Source organism: Pezoporus wallicus, unplaced genomic scaffold (assembly GCF_028554395.1).
Source record: "Pezoporus wallicus isolate ANWC-B61680 ecotype Strahan unplaced genomic scaffold, APGP_CSIRO_Pwel_v1 contig_8747, whole genome shotgun sequence".
NCBI classification, from domain to species: domain Eukaryota; kingdom Metazoa; phylum Chordata; class Aves; order Psittaciformes; family Psittacidae; genus Pezoporus; species Pezoporus wallicus.
The window spans coordinates 885,001-904,390 of record NW_026641976.1 but is presented as its reverse complement, the minus strand read 5'-3'; the positions used below and the strand labels follow the sequence as shown (position 1 = coordinate 904,390).

General features: G+C 38.8%; 1 protein-coding gene across 2 annotated transcripts in view; it reads right to left on the bottom strand.

The window, feature by feature from the left end:
- Positions 1-3,062: 3,062 nt before the first annotated feature.
- Positions 3,063-19,390, bottom strand: part of BACE2 (beta-secretase 2) — a 44,986-nt gene continuing 28,658 nt past the window's right edge. Inside the window, exons 4-9 of one of the 2 annotated variants that reach the window (XM_057426361.1) lie at positions 19,187-19,315; positions 17,843-17,977; positions 14,605-14,706; positions 10,926-11,075; positions 9,604-9,772; positions 3,063-3,583 (exon numbers count right to left, since the gene is read on the bottom strand). In XM_057426361.1, the coding sequence (XP_057282344.1) occupies positions 3,330-3,583; positions 9,604-9,772; positions 10,926-11,075; positions 14,605-14,706; positions 17,843-17,977; positions 19,187-19,315 (939 nt within the window). In that variant the 3' untranslated portion in view covers positions 3,063-3,329. The remainder of the gene's footprint in view (positions 3,584-9,603; positions 9,773-10,925; positions 11,076-14,604; positions 14,707-17,842; positions 17,978-19,186; positions 19,316-19,390) is intronic. The other variant, XM_057426362.1, reaches the window with a different exon arrangement.

Here is a 19,390-nt window from a genome sequence, read left to right as displayed (position 1 = left end):
CCTAATTCCAGCTCTTTCACCTTAAAAACAGAACAATCTCCTTTACCTAACTTCTTTTACAGAGACTGAAAACAAAAAGGCTTTTACTATTTTTTCTTCTGTTTTCTTCAGCATTTAAATTGAGCCAAAAAGCCTATTGTAATCTTTCTAAACCTCGTGAAGGCAGTGGGATAGAACTAACATATTTGCATACCTGAACTCAGGTTTGACTACTTGAACTCAAATCACGCATCTTCAAACCCCTAACGATTGCACTGATAACATCAGTTATCTAAAGGCTGCATCCTAAGAAACAGTCCCTGACATTTTTATGGTACATGATATTACATTCACATTAGGAGAATGCTGGTTCTGCAAGAAATATTGATACATATATAAGGAATAGAGTGCTGCGATTTGGAGCATTCTGTCTTTCATAATAAACAGAGAATATTTTCCAGCACCATCTTTACTTAATGCTCTGATTTATATATATATATATTTTAGGTATGGTCTAATCTTCTTTCTGAAGTTAGTTAAGAGGAACACAAAATACCTGCCAGCACTCTCCTTTAAATAAAAATATATCAGGTAAAGATATCACCAGTAAGATACACTGGTAACACTGTAATCTGTTACTGTATTTCATCTTTCATAGAAAAATGCCTGAGAGCATTATTTTTCTTAATGTGCTGTAGTCTAAAAATGAACCCTCAAGGGTTTCTATTGCTTTTCTTGTTGCCAGAGCAACAAAGCAATACTCACCTAAATATCTGCCAGTGTAAGTATCAATTTACAAGCTGAGAGGAAGTTTGTGCTGCTAGCAGATGTCGCTAACAGCATTTTTACTAAAAGCCAAATTTTAGTGACAAGGGATGCCTTGAAATTCAAGAATATATCACCATTTCATTTGTGCTACTTGATTATTGCTCCTATAATTCAAGTGTTTCTATTAAAATGTCTTGACCAATGACATTCAAAGTGAAAGGGCAAAACTGAAAGGTTTAATATAAAATCTAGCACACTGAAAGTACTTTGTTAAGCAACTGCAGAGAAATCCTGCTTGCCATTAGAATATATACCAAGAACCTTTCCCAGTAAATTCCTTCCTAGTATTCTTTATGGTAAGGAGATCCGAGGGAGTGGGGAGAGGGAAGCAGCTAAGAAACAGTTTAAAGAGCATACAAGTGTTACTACTTTCTGAATTGAAAAAAGGCTCATTGTTTACCACTGTACCAATTGAAACATTCACACTGTGTTTCTATTTGAAACAGTTGACAGAAGCATTACTTATATTAACATACTGTAGAAGAAGGAATACAATGTTAAAATTATTTGTTATGTATATAACCAAACACAGGAGGAGGATACGGAACCAAACCACAGAATTGGAAACACCACTCTTATCTTTTCAGAGCAAAGTATACTGCTTTAAGAAAAACTCAAGGGGACTTCTTTTTTGTTATAATGTGTACTAAAAAGTCTAATTATAAGACATTAAAAAAGAAACATGGAAAATAGAATACAGAGAAACACCTAAGTTCTACAGTTTCTTACATTTCCTATAATTCATCATTTTTCTCCTTTTACAAAGTAAGAGGCAAAGAAGGGAGGCAAACTCAAAAGTTCCTCCTAATTCCAAGAGAAATAATTTTCAGACATTGGATCACGACACCTATCATTTTACTGTATTCAGCCAAGCAATTTTAAAGTACAAGAATTAAAAAGGAAAGAAAACCACAGGCACTTCCAGTTATGAAGTGAAATACATGAGTTAGTTAATAAAAACCAAGAGTGCTTTATTTTCACACACATAATGTTCACCTCTGTAAAAGCACCATTTCTGAAAAGAAGAAGTCTTTGCTTATTCCATGCAGTCAGATGCAGAGGCAGTGTGAATCAGAAAGCCATACTGAAGGGACTATAGGCAGAAAATTTTCCAGGCAAGGGATTGGCAGATTCAGAGCCAAGCTTCCTTTTTTTTTCTCCTTGTTTCCCACACAAATATGAAAACTGCTCTGCTATCAAAATGCAAAGGAATTTTTTTCCCATTTTTTTTTTTATTCCCTTCCCATGCCCCCAAACCAGATAACTAATAGTTATCACAGGACTCCTCAACCTTGTATTGTTTATCTTTCAGCCTGACTATGCCAGTGCTATAAGAAAGAGATGGAGGTCCTACAATGCTCACTGACTTGATACAGGAAAAATTGTCCTATTTGCAAAGAAAATACCATGTTCTGACCTTGGCATTAAGACTTGTGCTTGTACAGTGGAGGTCTGGTCAAATACATTCTTTCCTGCTCTCTCCCACTATTGTTTTCAGTTTTACGATGTTTGTTTTCAGATATATCAGAAGACATGGCAGAACACAGACCTTAACTTTATCATCTGTCCAATACATATGAAGACCAGCCTTTTCTAAGTATCAGTCATCCTTAACTCTAAAAAACCCAACCAACCCCACAAAACCCCATATCAGGGGGAAAACTGAGAGGCTTTTCTTTTGTGCACCAAAGTGGAAAGTCATGAAGTGTTAATTTTTATAAAATCCACTATTTCAAAGCCAAGGAGTTGTATTTGGTTGTATGAGCATCTTGTGCTTCAAGACCAGTTCTAAGCCACAGGCTTACCAGTGGTATCATCCTTGTGGATTAAGAGAGGTAGTCTTGTTTTACACTAAGGCTGAACAGGTTTGTTCCCCAGTTTTCACCTCCTCAAACTATTTTGTAATGACACTCAGGAAGGGCTGCCCTCTCAAGTGGCAGCAGTGATCTTGAGGAAAAAAACCCACAGACCAACATTTCTTCCTGACCTCATTTGCATTCCTCTGCTGCTTAAGTCTGGCCTTTCTCCCTCTCCCGCACCATAAGCACAGTTTCAAAATGAATTGATGTAAACATAAAGCAGTATTCATTTAATGCTATTAATAAGAAAGATTATTAAGTTTTTTCTCTTTTTCTACAGTCAGGGCTTGATTAGTTAGAAAATACTGACAGCTCTTTTTTTTGTGAGAGGGATGGACAGTGGAAGAACAGCGTGGTGTGGGGTTTTTCTCTCTCCTTTTTTTTTTAAAAAAAAAAAAGAAGAAGGTACTATTGTGAGCACTAAGGCTCATTTTACTGCAGTAGCAAATCCAGTACCGTAGCACTTAAGCGGTGGTTAACAGTGCTTTGGTTCAGAATCAGTGTTAGAAAATAAAGTTTAAAAAGTTATAATGCAGGATATTTGGCTGGATTTCAACAGCAATTTGCAATGAACGTAGAAAGGACTGAGGCATTGGCTTCTTCCCCTTGGCAAAGTACTTTGTTTTTCATTCTGTTTAAGTCCCAGATTTGACGATCAAGTTCTCATTTCCATCGATGACGCACTAAGGAGGATTCGTCATTGACCACGTCATTGTCAGTGTAGCGATGCTGGCACCGTGGTGGAATAAGCAGCAGGATGATCAATATAAGGAGGATAATTCCACACAGGCTCATCAGAGCATAGGAAGCAATCCACAACACTGGTTCATGGAAAGAAACGCTCGAAACACAGTTGCTTGCAACATCTGCTGTTGTGAAAGGGCCTTCAATCTCAGATACTGGCGAGCCATCAACTTCTGAGAAATTACAAAAAGGAAAACATGAAGTCTACAGACACCATTTAAAAGCAAATGACAAGAGATCTAGCCTAAATACCTATGTATCTCTCTCCTTCCATTATCATACATCTCATGTTTTCTTATATTTCTCATTGCAATAAAAATGATAGTAGCCCATGTTTACAAAATGGGAATCTGAAGCATAAGGAGACCATGACACTCCCACATCTACCCAGACTGTCAATGAGAGGACAGTTAAATCAGATCTCTTGCAGATGAAGTTAAAGCCCAAGCCACTGAATCACCTTTTGTCCCTGGACTAACCTTTCAGAAATGTCAATTTAACAAAGCTTAAAAATCCTACAACATCTACACTGGAGTAGGTCAGGTCCTGGGCAGTTTAACTTTATTTCCAGCATTCGAAACAACTGGAAAAGTACCTCAGATGATTCTTACATCTTCTGGGTTTGCTATCTACCAGGGTCTTAGGGAGCAGCATGCAGGTTCATTAGCTTCACAGGTACCTTAAAGGGCTGTATCCTAAACACAAGGTGCAGGGTGGAAAGCAGCATAGATACTCTTGTGAGTGGAGGTGAAAATTCAGAAGGAAGAGGAAGTGAGGCAGAAGAGCTGGGTGAAGGTGGTCCAGAAAAGGGGAACACTGGAGAAAAAGGTCAGTGTCAGGACTGAGGAGCTGGGACATGAAGGAGCAGCGCTGTTCGCCAGGGAGGGAGAAGCTAACAAAGCAGCTCAAAAAATGGAGATGACAAAGGTAAGGCAAAAAGCACGAAGGGGTGCCTTGGCAGCTCCATTCTTGAACAGCCATCCATCTCGGTAACATCAGAGACTGTGTGACTTGTTTCCTTGCCATCACAATCCCCTACTTGTTACACCAGTATCTGCTAAAAAGAGTTATGCCGCTCATGGTTGTCACAGTAACCGTGGCAAGAGCAGCAAAGTTCACCCGAGTTGTGGACAGGGCTACCCGTATTGTAAAGGCACAGCAACTGAGTTGCCTAGGGCAACAAAAATTTAGAGCATTTCATATCTGCAAGTGTGTGGCCAGGGAAGGACGGATACCTTTTGGCGTGCCTGGGGCAACTAGGAGTCTGCAGTTAGTACTATCTGTGTATTTTAACCAACCTTCCAAACACTTGTAATTCACTTCTCTGGTCAGGTACTTCAAGACACATTTGCGTATTTCTTATAAAGGCCTCAGTTTTAACCTTCCTGCTTCATTTCTTGTTTGTTTTATACACAGACAAATTCTTGCCAAATTCTAAGCGATCCTGCCTGCTGAAAACAGTGTTTCTTATTTACACATATCTTAGACGTGACTCCTGAAAGCATGTTTAAAGAGTTTAGTCTAAAATACCCGTTGGAAGGAAGAGGGAAATCTGTGTTTTGGAAAAGCAGGAAGGTGGTCTTTAAGATCTTTTGTGGAAAAACAAATGCAGAATAGGTGGGCTGCTCTACCTGCAGTTTACTGGGAGAGATTTTAGCTGGCATTCAGTCTCTGGCCTCCTAACACCTCATATTACTTCAAGCCTTGAGTCTTATTAAAATTAAGAGACTTAATTCAAGTTAATTGCATGCTGCTGCTGAAAGAGACAGTCCTGCTTGTCCTCAGTTTTTGCCCTCAGTGCCTCTTTTGTGCTGGTGCTAGTAACTGTTTGGCTGCAAGGACAGTCAGGGCAACTCACTGACTATACAGAAAACCAACATTTCATAGCAAACAAAATGCCCAAACAAGGAATTTTCTGTAGAATCACACAACTGAACCAACCCCTTCTCCAGCTGCAAGCGTGGGAAGACTCCTTTAGCAGCAATAAGCTGCTGGAGTGGAGAAGGTGAAAGCTGAGGCTGCATGCACAACCACCGTAATAACACTGGTGAATATCAAACATATAGTATCTCAGCTCATCAGATGGCAATAAACTGGCCCATGTACCTTATATTGTCAGCATATCTTTGCCAAGACATGGCTGTTACACAGATACTGTAAGGGAGCTGCACAGAAGTGGACAGACTTGTAAAAGACTACCTAGGAGGTCTGTGGCAGAAATCAGTTTTATTCAGAGTCCCACTACTGCAATTTGTCTACCATGTAATTGTTTTTTCTGGACATCTCACCCCCTTGCACCATTTAATCTGTCTTTATGAAGTTCTGCAGCAAAACCAAGCTAAACAACATGTAATACTAATGTGAAATGCAAGGTATAAGTACTACTACCTAGGAATTTAGTGTTTTGAAGAAGTGAAAAAAGCAGCATAATTTTCCATGTTGGAGACAGCTTTGAAAATATACAGTCCCTAATTACTCATTATTTGGCTTGAGTGCAACAATTACTCCTATTAAAAAAGGCAATAGAAAACTGTTGCCATAGTGGCCAACATTTTAAATTACATTTTGAGAATACTTGATAGCAGCACAGCCTCTGCTTTCTTCCCTCCAAAACCAAAAGTTTTCCCTCACTGTCTTCCACTCCCAGTGAAAGTGAGAGGAAATCAAAAGAGAAGAAATTTGCCTAAATTGTTCAAACAAGCCCTTAACATACTAACAGTCACACACCTGTAGCTTATTTACACATTAGATGAATTAGGGTATTTTGGCATATTTTTTAAGAGTATCTGGTAGCTACCTACAATAAATTCTTGATGTCAAATAAATAAGATTTTCATTATCGATGATTACAGGACAAAAATGGCACCTCTGGAAAATGCTGGTTTATGACATTTGTGTAGAATTTTAACACACTCACTCACCATCTTGGGTGGTTTGGAAAGGAAGCAAACCTAAAGTAAGATCAAATTTATCATAAAATTGTAAACTGTGGCTTGGAAGGGGCCCCTGAAAGTCACCTAGTCCAGCCTCTTACTGCAAGCAGGACTGTCACCATCAATAGATCAGGTCACTTGCAGCTTTATCCAGCCAGGTCTGGTAATACCCTGAGGATAGAGATGCACTGATCCCCCTGGGCAGCCTGTTTCGGTGCTGTGCCACCTTCCTGGTGAAGAAGAAATTCCTCATGTCCAACTTGAGCCTTCCTGAATGTAACTGGTGGGTGTTGTCCTTTGTTATGTAGTTTCACTTGCACTCAATCTTGACTTGCATTCAGTTTAGGGCCCACTATAATACCTAGCTGTTCTTCCACAAGGCTGCTATTCAGCCAGTCCCTTCCCAGACTGTACCCATGAATGCTGGTTTTCTGCTTGAGGTGCAGAACCTTTGCACTTCTGTTCACTGAAACTTGAGTTTTCTGCTGCCTAGTCCTCCAGGTTACCAAGGCCTTTCTGGACTGAAGCTCTGCTATTCATCATGCCATCCATTCTCCCACGTTCAGTGCCCACAGATATGGGTGTCTCATCACAGTTTACTGTAGATTAGAGTGCTTGGTGCACTTCTTTCCTAAAAACCATCTAAGTGCTGCTCTTAGGATCTTCTCACTTACTACAAAAATACTAGACGTCTAATTGTGCTTGATGCCAAGGTACTATTATGTCGCTTCACCAATACTACCTAGTTGATCCAAACATATTGTCTCAAGAAGGAACCTGATCCAAGCCTTTTCTAGTCATCCTATAAATAGTAAGTTATCCCTGAAATTATCAACAGGCAGTTTGAAACAATCTGAAATTAGTAATGAGCAGAATTAAGTCTTCAAGGGCTTCCCATATTGAGAAAAAAGCAAATTTCTTTTCCTGCTACAATAGAATAGCTTCCTGCAGGAATCTATCTAACTCTCCTAACTCTTGGTACATCCTGGAGAATGAAAACAGTGCAAGTATTGCGGAATAAGCCAGTTTTCATGTCTAGTCAAGTCTCAACAGGAAGTTCAATGATGTTAAAGCCTTTAGTCCTGTTCCCCTCATTTTTATATTCATCACATACCTGTTTAACATCTTATAAAAACATGGGCTTAAATTTAGCGTTAACACTCTATTGTAAACAAGAAAGCATAGGTCATTGCAAAGCCACACCAAATGGTCTTTTGTATTTCAATATTTCTGAAAATTTATGCCACCAGTCATTCAATTTAATTTATGTCCACAAACAGACTAAAAAGCTCCAAATAAATTACATTAATATAGTTGCTATGAAGGACATAGCTGTACTCCACAGGAAGCCAGGTAGGCAGCTTAATCCCTCACACTGCAGAGACTGCTAGCCACTCACAGTTGTGGTTTTCTGATGAAAGCAGTGTTAAATAACGGAAATCACAAGCTGTGTTGGAATGAATTCAAATCAACTGGCATATCCAGCAAAATGTCATCTGCCCCGTGAGTGGAGTCTGACAGATCACTGTATCTTGTCTCAGTCAGTGGCTTGTGTCATCTGATTTCTCAAGAAGCTAAATTCCCATGATGCTAGGTTAGACATATGCATGAAGCATGGACAAAGAAATAAGGAGGAAATGCCTTCCAGCACCAGCTGGGTATTATTATGCGTCCAAGCTCATGCAAATTCAGATTTCATTTCTACTCAGCAAGCTCAGTTCTTCCTCTTTACACAAGGTTGGCAGAGCTACTTGGAATGGCCGAACTCTATACTTTTACGTAGCAATATTAACATTAAGGTGTTATTATGGTTCACCAGCTCTTTCTCTTAACAAAGATCTGCTGTCAAAGTGTTCTTATGAGTATCAGCTGACTTGTGGCCCCTGCTGACTAGATGTTGGTCAGTATGTTCTGTCAAAACGCCCCCTCCCCTCTCCATTAATGGTTGCAGCGTGACAGGGACAAGAGGCAGCTCTACGCTTGCTGAAATTGCAGTTAGAAAGCATAAGGAAAAATGAAATGCAGGAAAACCTGGCTTGTAGTATTTATCTCGTTACACTTTAGTTCCAGACACATTTTGGAACTAAAGTGTAACGAGACAAATATTCAGACACATTCAAAATGTGTCTTTCATCACTGCATGGTACCTCATAGAGGTCCACATCAATATCCAGACTTTCTTTCATAGTAAGCTCAAAGATGACAATTTTCAGCCCATTAACAATGGAGAGATTAAAAAAAAAAAAGGCTTTTAAAATGCCCTGGAGCTACAACTCGGCTACCTAGTCCCTCTCCTCTTTTTCCCCTCAATTACCAGGTTGCATTAAGCATTCAACTACTTATTGCCCTTACCCTCTCTAACACAAATACTGGGGATTAAAGAAGCACTGTCAGCAGTAGTCCTTTTCTCATGAAAATCTCAGATGATACAATGTTTTCCATGTGTCACCATTTCTGTCTAGGACAGAAACTTGGGTATGGGTTCATGTCCCTTCCCTCTTCTCCCACTTGCATGTCCCTGTGGTGACAAAGCAATGCCTCAACAACAGGGGAGGAAACCTCAAAACTTCTGTTTTTAACTACACTTGATGAGATAAAAGAAATCATGAAAAGACAAACTGAACAGCACTTTAAAATAACAAAAAGCAAAAAAAAAGGAGCTTTTTCACATTTCCTCAGCAGATAATTAAAAAATCAATGACTTTCTACTTACACTGAGAAACCTATTTGTTTAGAGCCAACACAAACACAAGTCTTTATCCAAGTCCCATTTTCACCTTAGCTCTTTCTTACTGACAGAAAGAGAGGCTGAAAAGGCACAGTTTACACTAAAAGAAAAGTGCAAGTAAGGTACTTTACTACACATTCCAAAAGTTAGTTGAAGAATTAATTTATCAGCAAATTAGAACAGGAACTACACAATAATGAAGCTGCATTAAAAACAGGAACTTGTCTCATGTAACTGTTGGGGAAACTGCACACAGAGACAGATGTCTCAAAAAGATCTCTCAGAGGGAATAATGCAGCTAAGATACCCAAAGCTGAGGCTGATTTACTTCATGCCAAAAGACTTGTGTGCAATACAGCTTTTTCTTTTTTTTTTTCTCCCCTTGAAATGTGAATAACTTGGGATTGCTCAAAAATACACCCTTCACACATCATAAGTAATCACGCTTTTCCCCATCAGATAAGTGTCAAGGTTTTCTCTGAGAGACCAGGTGTTTCCTCACCCATCAAGTCCTGAACTGTATTTCACTTACCTGCACATGGACTCACTGCAAAGCCCACTCTCCTCTGGGCTCTATCAAATATTACATAGAAGCCTTCCATGACTGTAGCACCAATAACTAGAGCATTTGTGGAGGAAGAGATACCAAATCGGTAGCACTGTAAAGTCTCTCCTATTCCAAGGATAGGTTGAATATAAAGCTATTAAAAAAATAAAATAAAATAAAGATGACAGAGTGTAAGAAGCAATACCACACAGTACTTAGAAGTTCAGACTTCTTGATTTTGATATTCAAGCACTCAAACTCCACTGGAAATAGAGAATGAATTGGGGCAAGCAGATTTTTGTACATGATTTAAAACTGGTCAGAGCTTACATGCAGGTAAGATGTAAAGCTCTCAGATTCTAAGCTTAAATTTGAACACAGTCGGTCACTATGTGAAGGTCAACAGCAAATTCACGAGAGCCACTTTTTATTGTATTTTCCATAAGGGAAAGATAGCTGAGAAAGAATTTGGCATATGAACTCAAATTAGAGAATAATTCTATTACTTAAAAGATTATCAGGATGGAATTCATTCAGAAAGCATTCAGTGTCAGCTTCAAGGCTCTAGATTCATAAATTCAAGTCACATTTTACCCCTTCTGCCCTCAGGGAAGATGAAAGATTGCCAAGCTACATGATCAATACAGAAAAAGCTTATCATAAGGTTTTACTATATTTCAAGTTAAAAATACACTTAATTAATAGGTTCATTCTCCCCTCTGCTCCTGACCATCCCCTGAGGTAAAAGACTGTATTAGCAATGTTAGAGGATACTAGCCTGTATTGCAGCCTATACCAGGAGTGGAAGCCAGAAAGGAAAAATAAAAGTGGCATTTTTTTTTTCTAAAAGCTGGGATGGAATAATAATAAAAGGTAAGCAAACCAAGTTACGGAAAATGGTGAAGACATCACATGAATGCCACAGAAACCAGATCAATCTGCTTCCCAAAATGAGAAGATCAAAACAAAACACACACATTCTGTACTCACATTTAATATGGTTAAAGCTCATGAAACAAAACAAGAACTTGCCTATTTTTCCTGACAATTTGAAAAAATCATTCCCAACTACATGGACTGCACACTCACCGGGAAACTGTTTTCCTTTTTTGTTTTAGGTTTGACAAGTATGTTATCTTCCCTGTTTACAATCTGATTTTTAAAATGTCATTTTAAAAGATTTCCCTTGCACGCAATAAGACAGTTCTCTATTATGGCTAAAAATAGCTCCTATTTTTTTTTTAAGAGGATGTGCTTTATAACAGTAAAAATAAATGCATAAATGAATAAACAAAGAATGTTGAGACCTGTGGTAGGATAGAGATCCGAAACGACCTACTGGAGTTTTCATCCCTTAGATATATAGAGAGTTTCGGAAATAAGGACCAGGGTCTTTCAGTTTTATCCCAGCATGCAAGCTGTGAACCAGTCCAGAAACCAGAAGAGAATTCTTGTATCTATTAAAAAAAAAAAAAAAGAAAAAAAAAGCATACAGATTACAGACATTTTGATAAGATTTTTGTAAATTATATCTACCACTGCTTGATACTTCTTCAATTCCCATGGAGAAATTCAAGCATGCACACAAGTCTTACAGGGAGCTTTTTCTTTGAGGATCAAAGCAAAAACCCAACACACAAATCAAGGTGTATCATAGCCCATTGTGACTTGGAAGAAGGGGGAAGAGGCAAAGTACGTTTAGCTCTTCTTTCCTTCCCCATTTGTGTCTCACTGCTTCCACTTCTGCAGTGGACATGTAGAACCTCCCTGAGAAATCAGTACCACAGAGGAAAAGCATCAAGAGGCTCTTACTACCCATCTACATCTTCTCTGAAGAGCTCTGAACAAACGCCAATGTTTTGAAGCAGCAGACACTTTTTAGAAACACAAACCAAAATACAAAACCCATGAATATGCAATGGAGTCATCTCACTTCCTCACAGACCTACAGCTTCTTACTCAGCTTCAGGGTTTTGAAGACAAGGTCTAAGCCAGAATCTCCTGGCATCTAGAGGAAACAAGGTCTGCTACGGTCAGTGGAAAGAAACACATCCCTCTGTCTTTTGCTGCCTTGCCACTCACTGCCAATACAACTTGACATGCTCTTGAAATAAGATTAACAGTCGTTTTTAATATATTATATAATATGTCACTAATAAAGCAAAAAGCAAACCCTGAGAGAGCTTGTTTGCCTAAGACAAACATCTTGCCTGATGTTCCTGCTCCCTGAAGCTGATCTGCTGCCAGATCAGATGAAAAACCTGCCTTATTTGAGTGCATTACTTTGCACTGGTTCTCATTCCCACATGAAGGAACATCCAAGGCAGTATCTTGCTCTGATGCTGCACAGCCAAAGCCTCCCCTTTGGGAAAGGAGAAAGATAGAATCCATCCTCTCCACTCCCCTCATTTGTATTTAACTGTCATACTGATTATTTTGTAAACACCAGCTCATACATTAGTTATATGGCATTTTAACAGGTCACAAGTATTCACCCCACCCCACATACCTGCTAATGAAATATTTGCACAATATTAGGCTCTTAGTACTTCCAGGTGCTTATTTCTTGGTTTTGGGCCAGAAAGCCTACATTCATGGAAGCACACAGTGAGACTTACCCTCACATACAGACTGGGTTTACCTTTAGCTCTCAATGTGTGCTTAAGTACATTTCTTGGCACAGGGCAGAATGCTCTGCCCCTCACAGATAAATCCCAGGCCACACCTGCTGAAAATACAGCTCTCTCTTTTCATTTTCTCTTGGAAAGCAGAGCTTGTGATCTGAAGAAACTGCATGGTAGCACCCACACTGGACAGTCCAAGCCCATGAAGTGCTCTGTGTTAAGTGTCTACTTTCATTTCCCAGGAAGACTGTTTATTACATTGCACTTCTTTGCCTTACTTCTGTATGCTGAAGAAATGCATTGGAGGGATTTGGCTGTATGACACCTAAAAGATTATTAAAATAAAGTTTTTAGGTTTATTTGAGACTTGCTTTCTTCAAGTTATTAACTTTGTATTACATGCTAAGTTTCACTCTGTATGAACAGACATGCTGTTTTGACTTCAGCTCAGTGAGGTGCAGTAAATGCCACCCCTCTGCGGCTCACCTCTGCCCACCTAACCAAACCACCACCCTTCAGACTTGCCAATATCAAGCTGCATCTCTGCATCTACAACTTCTCCCTAAAATATGTCAGTCCAAATAAGTAAGGTTTAAAAAAATATCTGCACCACTGAAGAGCATAAAGCTCACAGCCTTGGATTTTTATGGAGTTGGATAAAGGAACGCTTCACATGCAGTTATCTCAGTATACCTGAGGGGGCAATAACATCTTGCAGGGAAGCTCATAACAAGCTGCTAGGAGCAGGAACTTGTTAACCTAGTTCACCTGTGGTCAGAGAAGTATGTCTGACTACAGCAGATGATTTTATGTTTCAGTGGTACATAGCCTGACAGAAGCACAAAGTGCTAAAAGTACAGTTGTGATGCTATGGTACAGTTACTGAAAATATCCATTGTCTTGACATTCTTCGTACACAGCTGGAATCTGATCCTTACATCTTGTAACTGCTTTCTTATTTTATAGATTATTTCCTTTGTTTAGAGCTGTGAAAGCTGGGGTTTTGTGTGTGTGTGTGTGTAGGGAAATGGGTACAGCAGCAAGGTCCTTGAGATTAAAAAGAAACCCTAAAAGAGAAGAGCTAGTTTATGCATTTTTAATAGAACGACCAGAAACTGTCAAGCAGAACAAGTGAGTGGTTTCCCTCTAATACTTTATTGATCAGTTGACTATTTACTTGTCATGTGGAAAGTCTTAGTTCAAATGTCCTGACCAAGACCAGAGAGGAGTGTGGACTGCTGTGATCCACTTCACAGGAGGATGCCCTACCACAAGATGCCGTTACAAGAGATCTTGGGTAGGCTTCTTACAATTCCCCTCTCATTGACTGAAATTGTTCCAGTCAATACGTAAGTGCTTTGCAAACAGAAAACTTTTCAACTAGGGAAGTTGAGCTACATAAAGTAACTAGTACATTTATATCAGATGCTGGACACCTGAAGGCAGTGAAGAACACTTCATGCCAAATCTCTGCTCTCAATCAGGTAGGAAAAGGATCTAAATCTTGAATTATCAGCATACTGGCAAATATTCTGTCTTTTGGACAACTAGCCAATAGTCCAGTTACTGTATTTCCTGTGATTTGCAACAAGTACAGCTGTCTGTGAATCCGTGACAAAAATGTTTAAATTGTTTACACTGAAATATCTGGGATTTATTCTTCATCTTTAACCTTCTTGGCGCTGTTCACTGTATTCAACCAAAAGTTATGAATAGTTTATATTAACCAGAAAATGCTGCTTTGGTTATTCTACACTCACAGAAATCCACCATTTCCATGCCCTACTTCTAAAGCCCACTCTATTTCCAAAGAAAGACGCCTTTAAACATAAATAATTCAATAATGAAGGTCAAAAGCAGTTTTCTTGATATGAAAAATCCTAATGAATGGCATCCATTCTATACAACAATAGGCATTATACTTGGAAAGAAACTGCTTGCAATAGCAGGTTCTTCCACTTTATAAACACTCCATTTTGAGTGAAAGGACTGATTTTTGCACTCTTTATACTTTGAATCAGAGCAACAGGTATTATGCTCATGTTTCTGAAATGCTTAGAACAAAATATTCCAACTTTGCACTATTTCTGACGCATTTCCATATACATATTTCTGTTTTGTACTTGGACCCCCCTTTTCCCTTCTCCCTTTCCATCTTCACATCTTCCTTTGTCTTTTCTGTTTCCTAAGACTATCAGTCACTCCTCACTTATTAACAGAAGTAGATCAGGAAAGATTCTGCTCCCCCCAGGTTAAAACCCTGTCACTTACAAGGTAGATAGCAAAGATGACACTCCTTTCAAAGATGTGATAATGTAGCAGGAATTTAACATTTTGAGCAGATTGAATGACATTAGCTTACCAGAGATGTGCGAGCTATCGCTTGCACAACTGCACTGAAGACTTTCTGGGGCAGACGGAGGAGCGTGGTTCCACTGTCTACTATCGCTTTATCAGCATTGTACTAGGGAGGGTGAAAAAATTAAAGAAGTTACACACTGTAGCTATGTAATGCAGATTCCACTGTTTCATAACAATGACAAAGCTGTTCCTTTTTGATAGCTGTCTTCCCAAAGCCACATGTCATATCTGTCGGCAGCTCTCTCTACTTGACAGCTTGAATTCAAATGAAGTTTAGAGCAAAAGCAGGATACGGTCAGCCTAGACACAAGACTGAGTTTATCTGCACCACTCGGGAAATTACTGTGTGTTACCACAGCTAGCACAAATAGCCAAACCACTGTAAAAAGAAGTAAACCCCAGCCCCTGTCAGAGCTGTGAGCTAATCTGCTTTACTTCCCACATGCTTTGGGGCAGAAGTACTCTCATGGTCAGTACAGACAGATGCTAAGTATGCTGATGTAGCTTACAAGTATGTCCAAGCCCTGAATCAAGGTCTCTGCTATAATGGAAACAACTCACTCTATTTTAAACACAGTGCAGCAACTTACTTTTAATGGCTGGTACATCTAATTCAAGAATACTTGGGGAGCATTATACCTCACTACAAGTCACACTTGGTACTGGCTCAAGAGTACAAATGACAAGTGCCAGACCTTTCTCTTTTGACTGCTGAAAACCACTAAAACACGGAAAAAACCCCATGTATAAAATCCCCTTGAAATTTCAATCTGGCTGCCTCAAAATTGGCACTAAAACCCCATAGCAAACATTTCATTACTAAAACCCAAACCCTCAGATGAGGATATTTCAGCCAATTTCAGATACATCAAGCAAAGAATAAACATTTTAAAAGGTATATATTTTTTTCATGAACTCCTTAAAAACTATGATTAACTGGGGGAGGAGGGGAAGCAAGTAGCAGTGACAGCTGTTTGAATTAACTACTTTTGTTGCTAGCTTAGGCAGTAAGATCAATAGAACTGAACAGTGACATATTTATGGCATAATCATAAGACAGAGAATAATATACAGCATAGGCATTTTAGGAAGAGGTTAAAGAGCAAGCAAATTTAAAATACTTTGGTTTAGATGTTATCAAGTCATACAGAATAGCTTTAGCACAGTGATGAAAATAAAACCCACCAAACAAAAAAGTAACTAACTTAGAAAGAGCTGCTATAGGCTGCCAAGCAGAGCTGAAAGAAAAGCAAACAGGAAACCATTTAGAATAAACAGAAATGCTTCTAAAGAGTGGAGAGAAGTATCAAGGCACTGTGGAGTCCAGTTTAACAGATTGGTACCACAAATACGCAATTGCCACTGTCCTAGAAACCCATCCCTGGAAAAAAAGTAGGTATAAGGCCCAGCCAAGAGGGTCACCACTAATATAAACCCATGCAAAGTGCCTGGAGTAGCACGATTGCTCGGATATGGACTGAGCACCTGGATTTTCGTGCTGTGTACAGCATACTTGCAGCAGGCAGCAACTTGCCTTCTTAGTCTTCCTGGTTAATGTTTAACAGTGCACTCTGTGCAGCCTGCACTGCTGGCAGCTCAGTACTTCTCTCAGCCCTGCCTGGTCTGTAAGGCTCAAGGCCACATCTGCAGTGTAATACTGGACAGATTCCCAGCATTGAAGCGAGGGGACTACTTTTCCCTGGCAAGGAAAGGAAGAAGTCTCTGATGACGGTTAAAAGAAATGTTCCATTTCCTAGAAAACAACTAACAGGAGAGAGGGCATACAGTTCATCATCCTATACAGTGAATTATGCATCCTCTGCAAGCCCCTAACTAGCCAAACTTTAATTATACTAGCTCTAATTTACTGTTCTTCCTCTAAATTTTTACAGGAAGACCTCCTTTGATCAAGAAAGGAATGATGCTTCTGTACCGGTGATTAGCATACTGTGCTAATACAAACAATGTGAAAGCAAACCTTGGCTTAGAAAAGAGCAACAATAACAGGAAATTTTTGTAACACCCCTAGATTTTTAGGCAAGTTGTTTTCTGGAAACAGCATGTATTAAACCATTAGTACAAGGGCTCCTCTTCAAAAACATATTGTCTCTTTTGTAAGGTAAGAAAGAAAAGCAAACATAAACATTTATGTTAGAGGACCAGTGGTTTTGCTTTCCTTTATAGAGGCATTTAAATAGACCTTGTTTTGCTTATTAAGTTGAAAGACAGTATGACTCATTTTAAATATTTTATATGGCAATATGAGTTTTGTACTTTGTATGGAAATAGTTATGCACACATAAGGTTTTTATCATTAATTTATATGAATTATAAAAACTTTAGAATTATGATGTCCCAGTGATTTCCAACTAAGAGAACAAGCACAAGATAAAATTAAGATGTTTAATGAAAACAGGACATGAAAATCATAGAACTAAAATCAGAGCATGAATAGCAATGAGCAACAGTAGGAAACAAATAAAACACACACATACGCACATATCCTTCAGAAAAAAAAAGAAAAAGAAACAGCTTTGGAATAAAAATTGCAACAACACAGTCTCATTAGGCTGATCCAGAGATAGCAGAACGTTATTCCTAATAAAAACAGAAAACATGTCCTTCAGGAATAATACCTGGCAAGGCTGAAGCGATAAAAAGTGGATTACAAAAATAAAAAAAAAGGAGGCATAGAATGAGATCCTTTGGGAAGTGTCCCAGGTTGACACCTGTCCACTGCCACTGTGAATTACATGCTTATACCTCTACAGGAGTCAATCCAAAAATCTTTCCTTTTCTTTATTTGACCAGAATTGCTTTAAAACCCTTCGGCTTATTTTGCTGTGTAACAGAAAACCATACATGGTAGCTGTTTAAGTCTGTTGTCTCCCGGAATTAATGCACCATCTTCAGTGTTAAGACACATCTGTTAACAACTGAAACTAGCCAAGAGGCTGAGCCCTTCCAAGCCACAGCAGCCTTATTTTCAGTGGACTGTTCACTTAACAACTGTACCCTAGTTCTTAGTTTACTAATACCACTAACGGCTTTAAAGTCCGCTTTGAAGCCATTTTAGCATGCTTGATGTACACCCTTCATTTCACATGGCTCATTCATTTCTTTTCAAAGTTACCATGTAGCCTTAATTCTCAGAGGAGACTGCAATACACACCTGCTTGCAAAGTCAAAACTGATCAATTAAGTGTTTTTCTTAGACAGAAACACGTAACTGCAAATACCTCTCTACAGTCCAGTTCAAGGTTCTGTCCTCCAACCTCCAGTTTGAGAATTTCAACCTGGTAATACCACTCCTCTTTGATCGGTGTGTACCAAATATCTCCCTTGTACAGACTTGGTTCAATTCCACCCAGAACCTGAGGGAAAGGAGGAAGGAATTCCCATGCTTTAAAATCCTGGATGTTTAGATTTGGAGTAAGCACCCAAAAAAAGCAGAATATTTAACTGTGATACACAGGGCATCAAAATTTTAACTTAGCACCATTTGTAAGGATTTTACTGGCAAATTCTTTGTCAATAATAAACCAGTATGAAACATCTAGACATTACATAGATTGTGCTTCAAAAAGAATTCCTACATTGGGCCAAATTACCAGCATTCATCTACAAGCTAACACTGATCCTATTATGAAAGTTCCATTGTGTGAAATTGAAACAGTATCTTCAGTGGTTTAATCTAGCCAATGTATAAAAATGGGACAGAATATTAAACTTGCACATCATAAATTCACTTTATCAGATCAGAAAAACCTTAATATTGTTCAAGAACACTTCATTTTTCTTACACACAGCCAAAATGGAATATGACCATCCTATCACTGCTGTCACTGTTAGCTTCCATCAAAATGTACACTGAAGCTGACTGGAAGCATACCAGACCATCAGACTTTGAACTGAACTAATGTATGCCAGTTCTCTCTTGGGCTTCATCTATCTCATGTTTGTTAACATTTACTGTGTATGGATTCATTACAAAATAACTATTTGTGATCAACTCATGTGCTGATATGCTTTTTTCAGCATAATTTGGGAACAGTCATTCAAATCTCTATTCCAGATAAAAAATGGCCAATTCTCAGTCCTACTAAAACTGATGGAAAGACTTTCCAGAATCACAGTAAGTAGAAAATCTGGTCTTCAGACTTTTTGCTTTAACATGTTGTCTACAAAAATGGAAAAGAGCCTTGTTTCCTCTCCCCCTTTTCACATCATGTAAAAAAAGTACTGCAGCATTTTGGTAAGACTGAACAAACTGAGCAGCTGAGTAAGGGACTACTCAGTTTGAGAAAGGTAGCAGAATCTGCCCTGAGGAAACACTGTAACATTTATATTTTTCTTTGTTAAGATTTACCTTGAAATGCAGACGTTTACTCAAGCTTGAAAAGTAAGTAAGAATGGAGAATGAAAATTGACACTTGAGTTTTGCTTAAATGCTTAACTTTTCCTTAAAAAAAATCTAAAGTATTTCACGTTTAAAAACTAAATTTGGAAGTAGGATAGTCATAGAAAAGAGGGAGAGAGATTAACGAAGAAACATCTTCCCTCTCAGATTGACAGATACCCACAAGACTACCTCCGTTGGTACCACTCCCAGAAACAGGTAATCCAGCACCACACATCTGCAAGGAGAAAATGTTGGGGATCTTTGCCTGCCTCACAAGAGAATCAAAGAATGTCTCCACAGAACTTGAAGGCTTGAAGGTGTTGAAAAACAAAACAGAAAAGAATTGGAGAATTATTAATTAAAAAATTTCTTTGCAGAAAAAAGC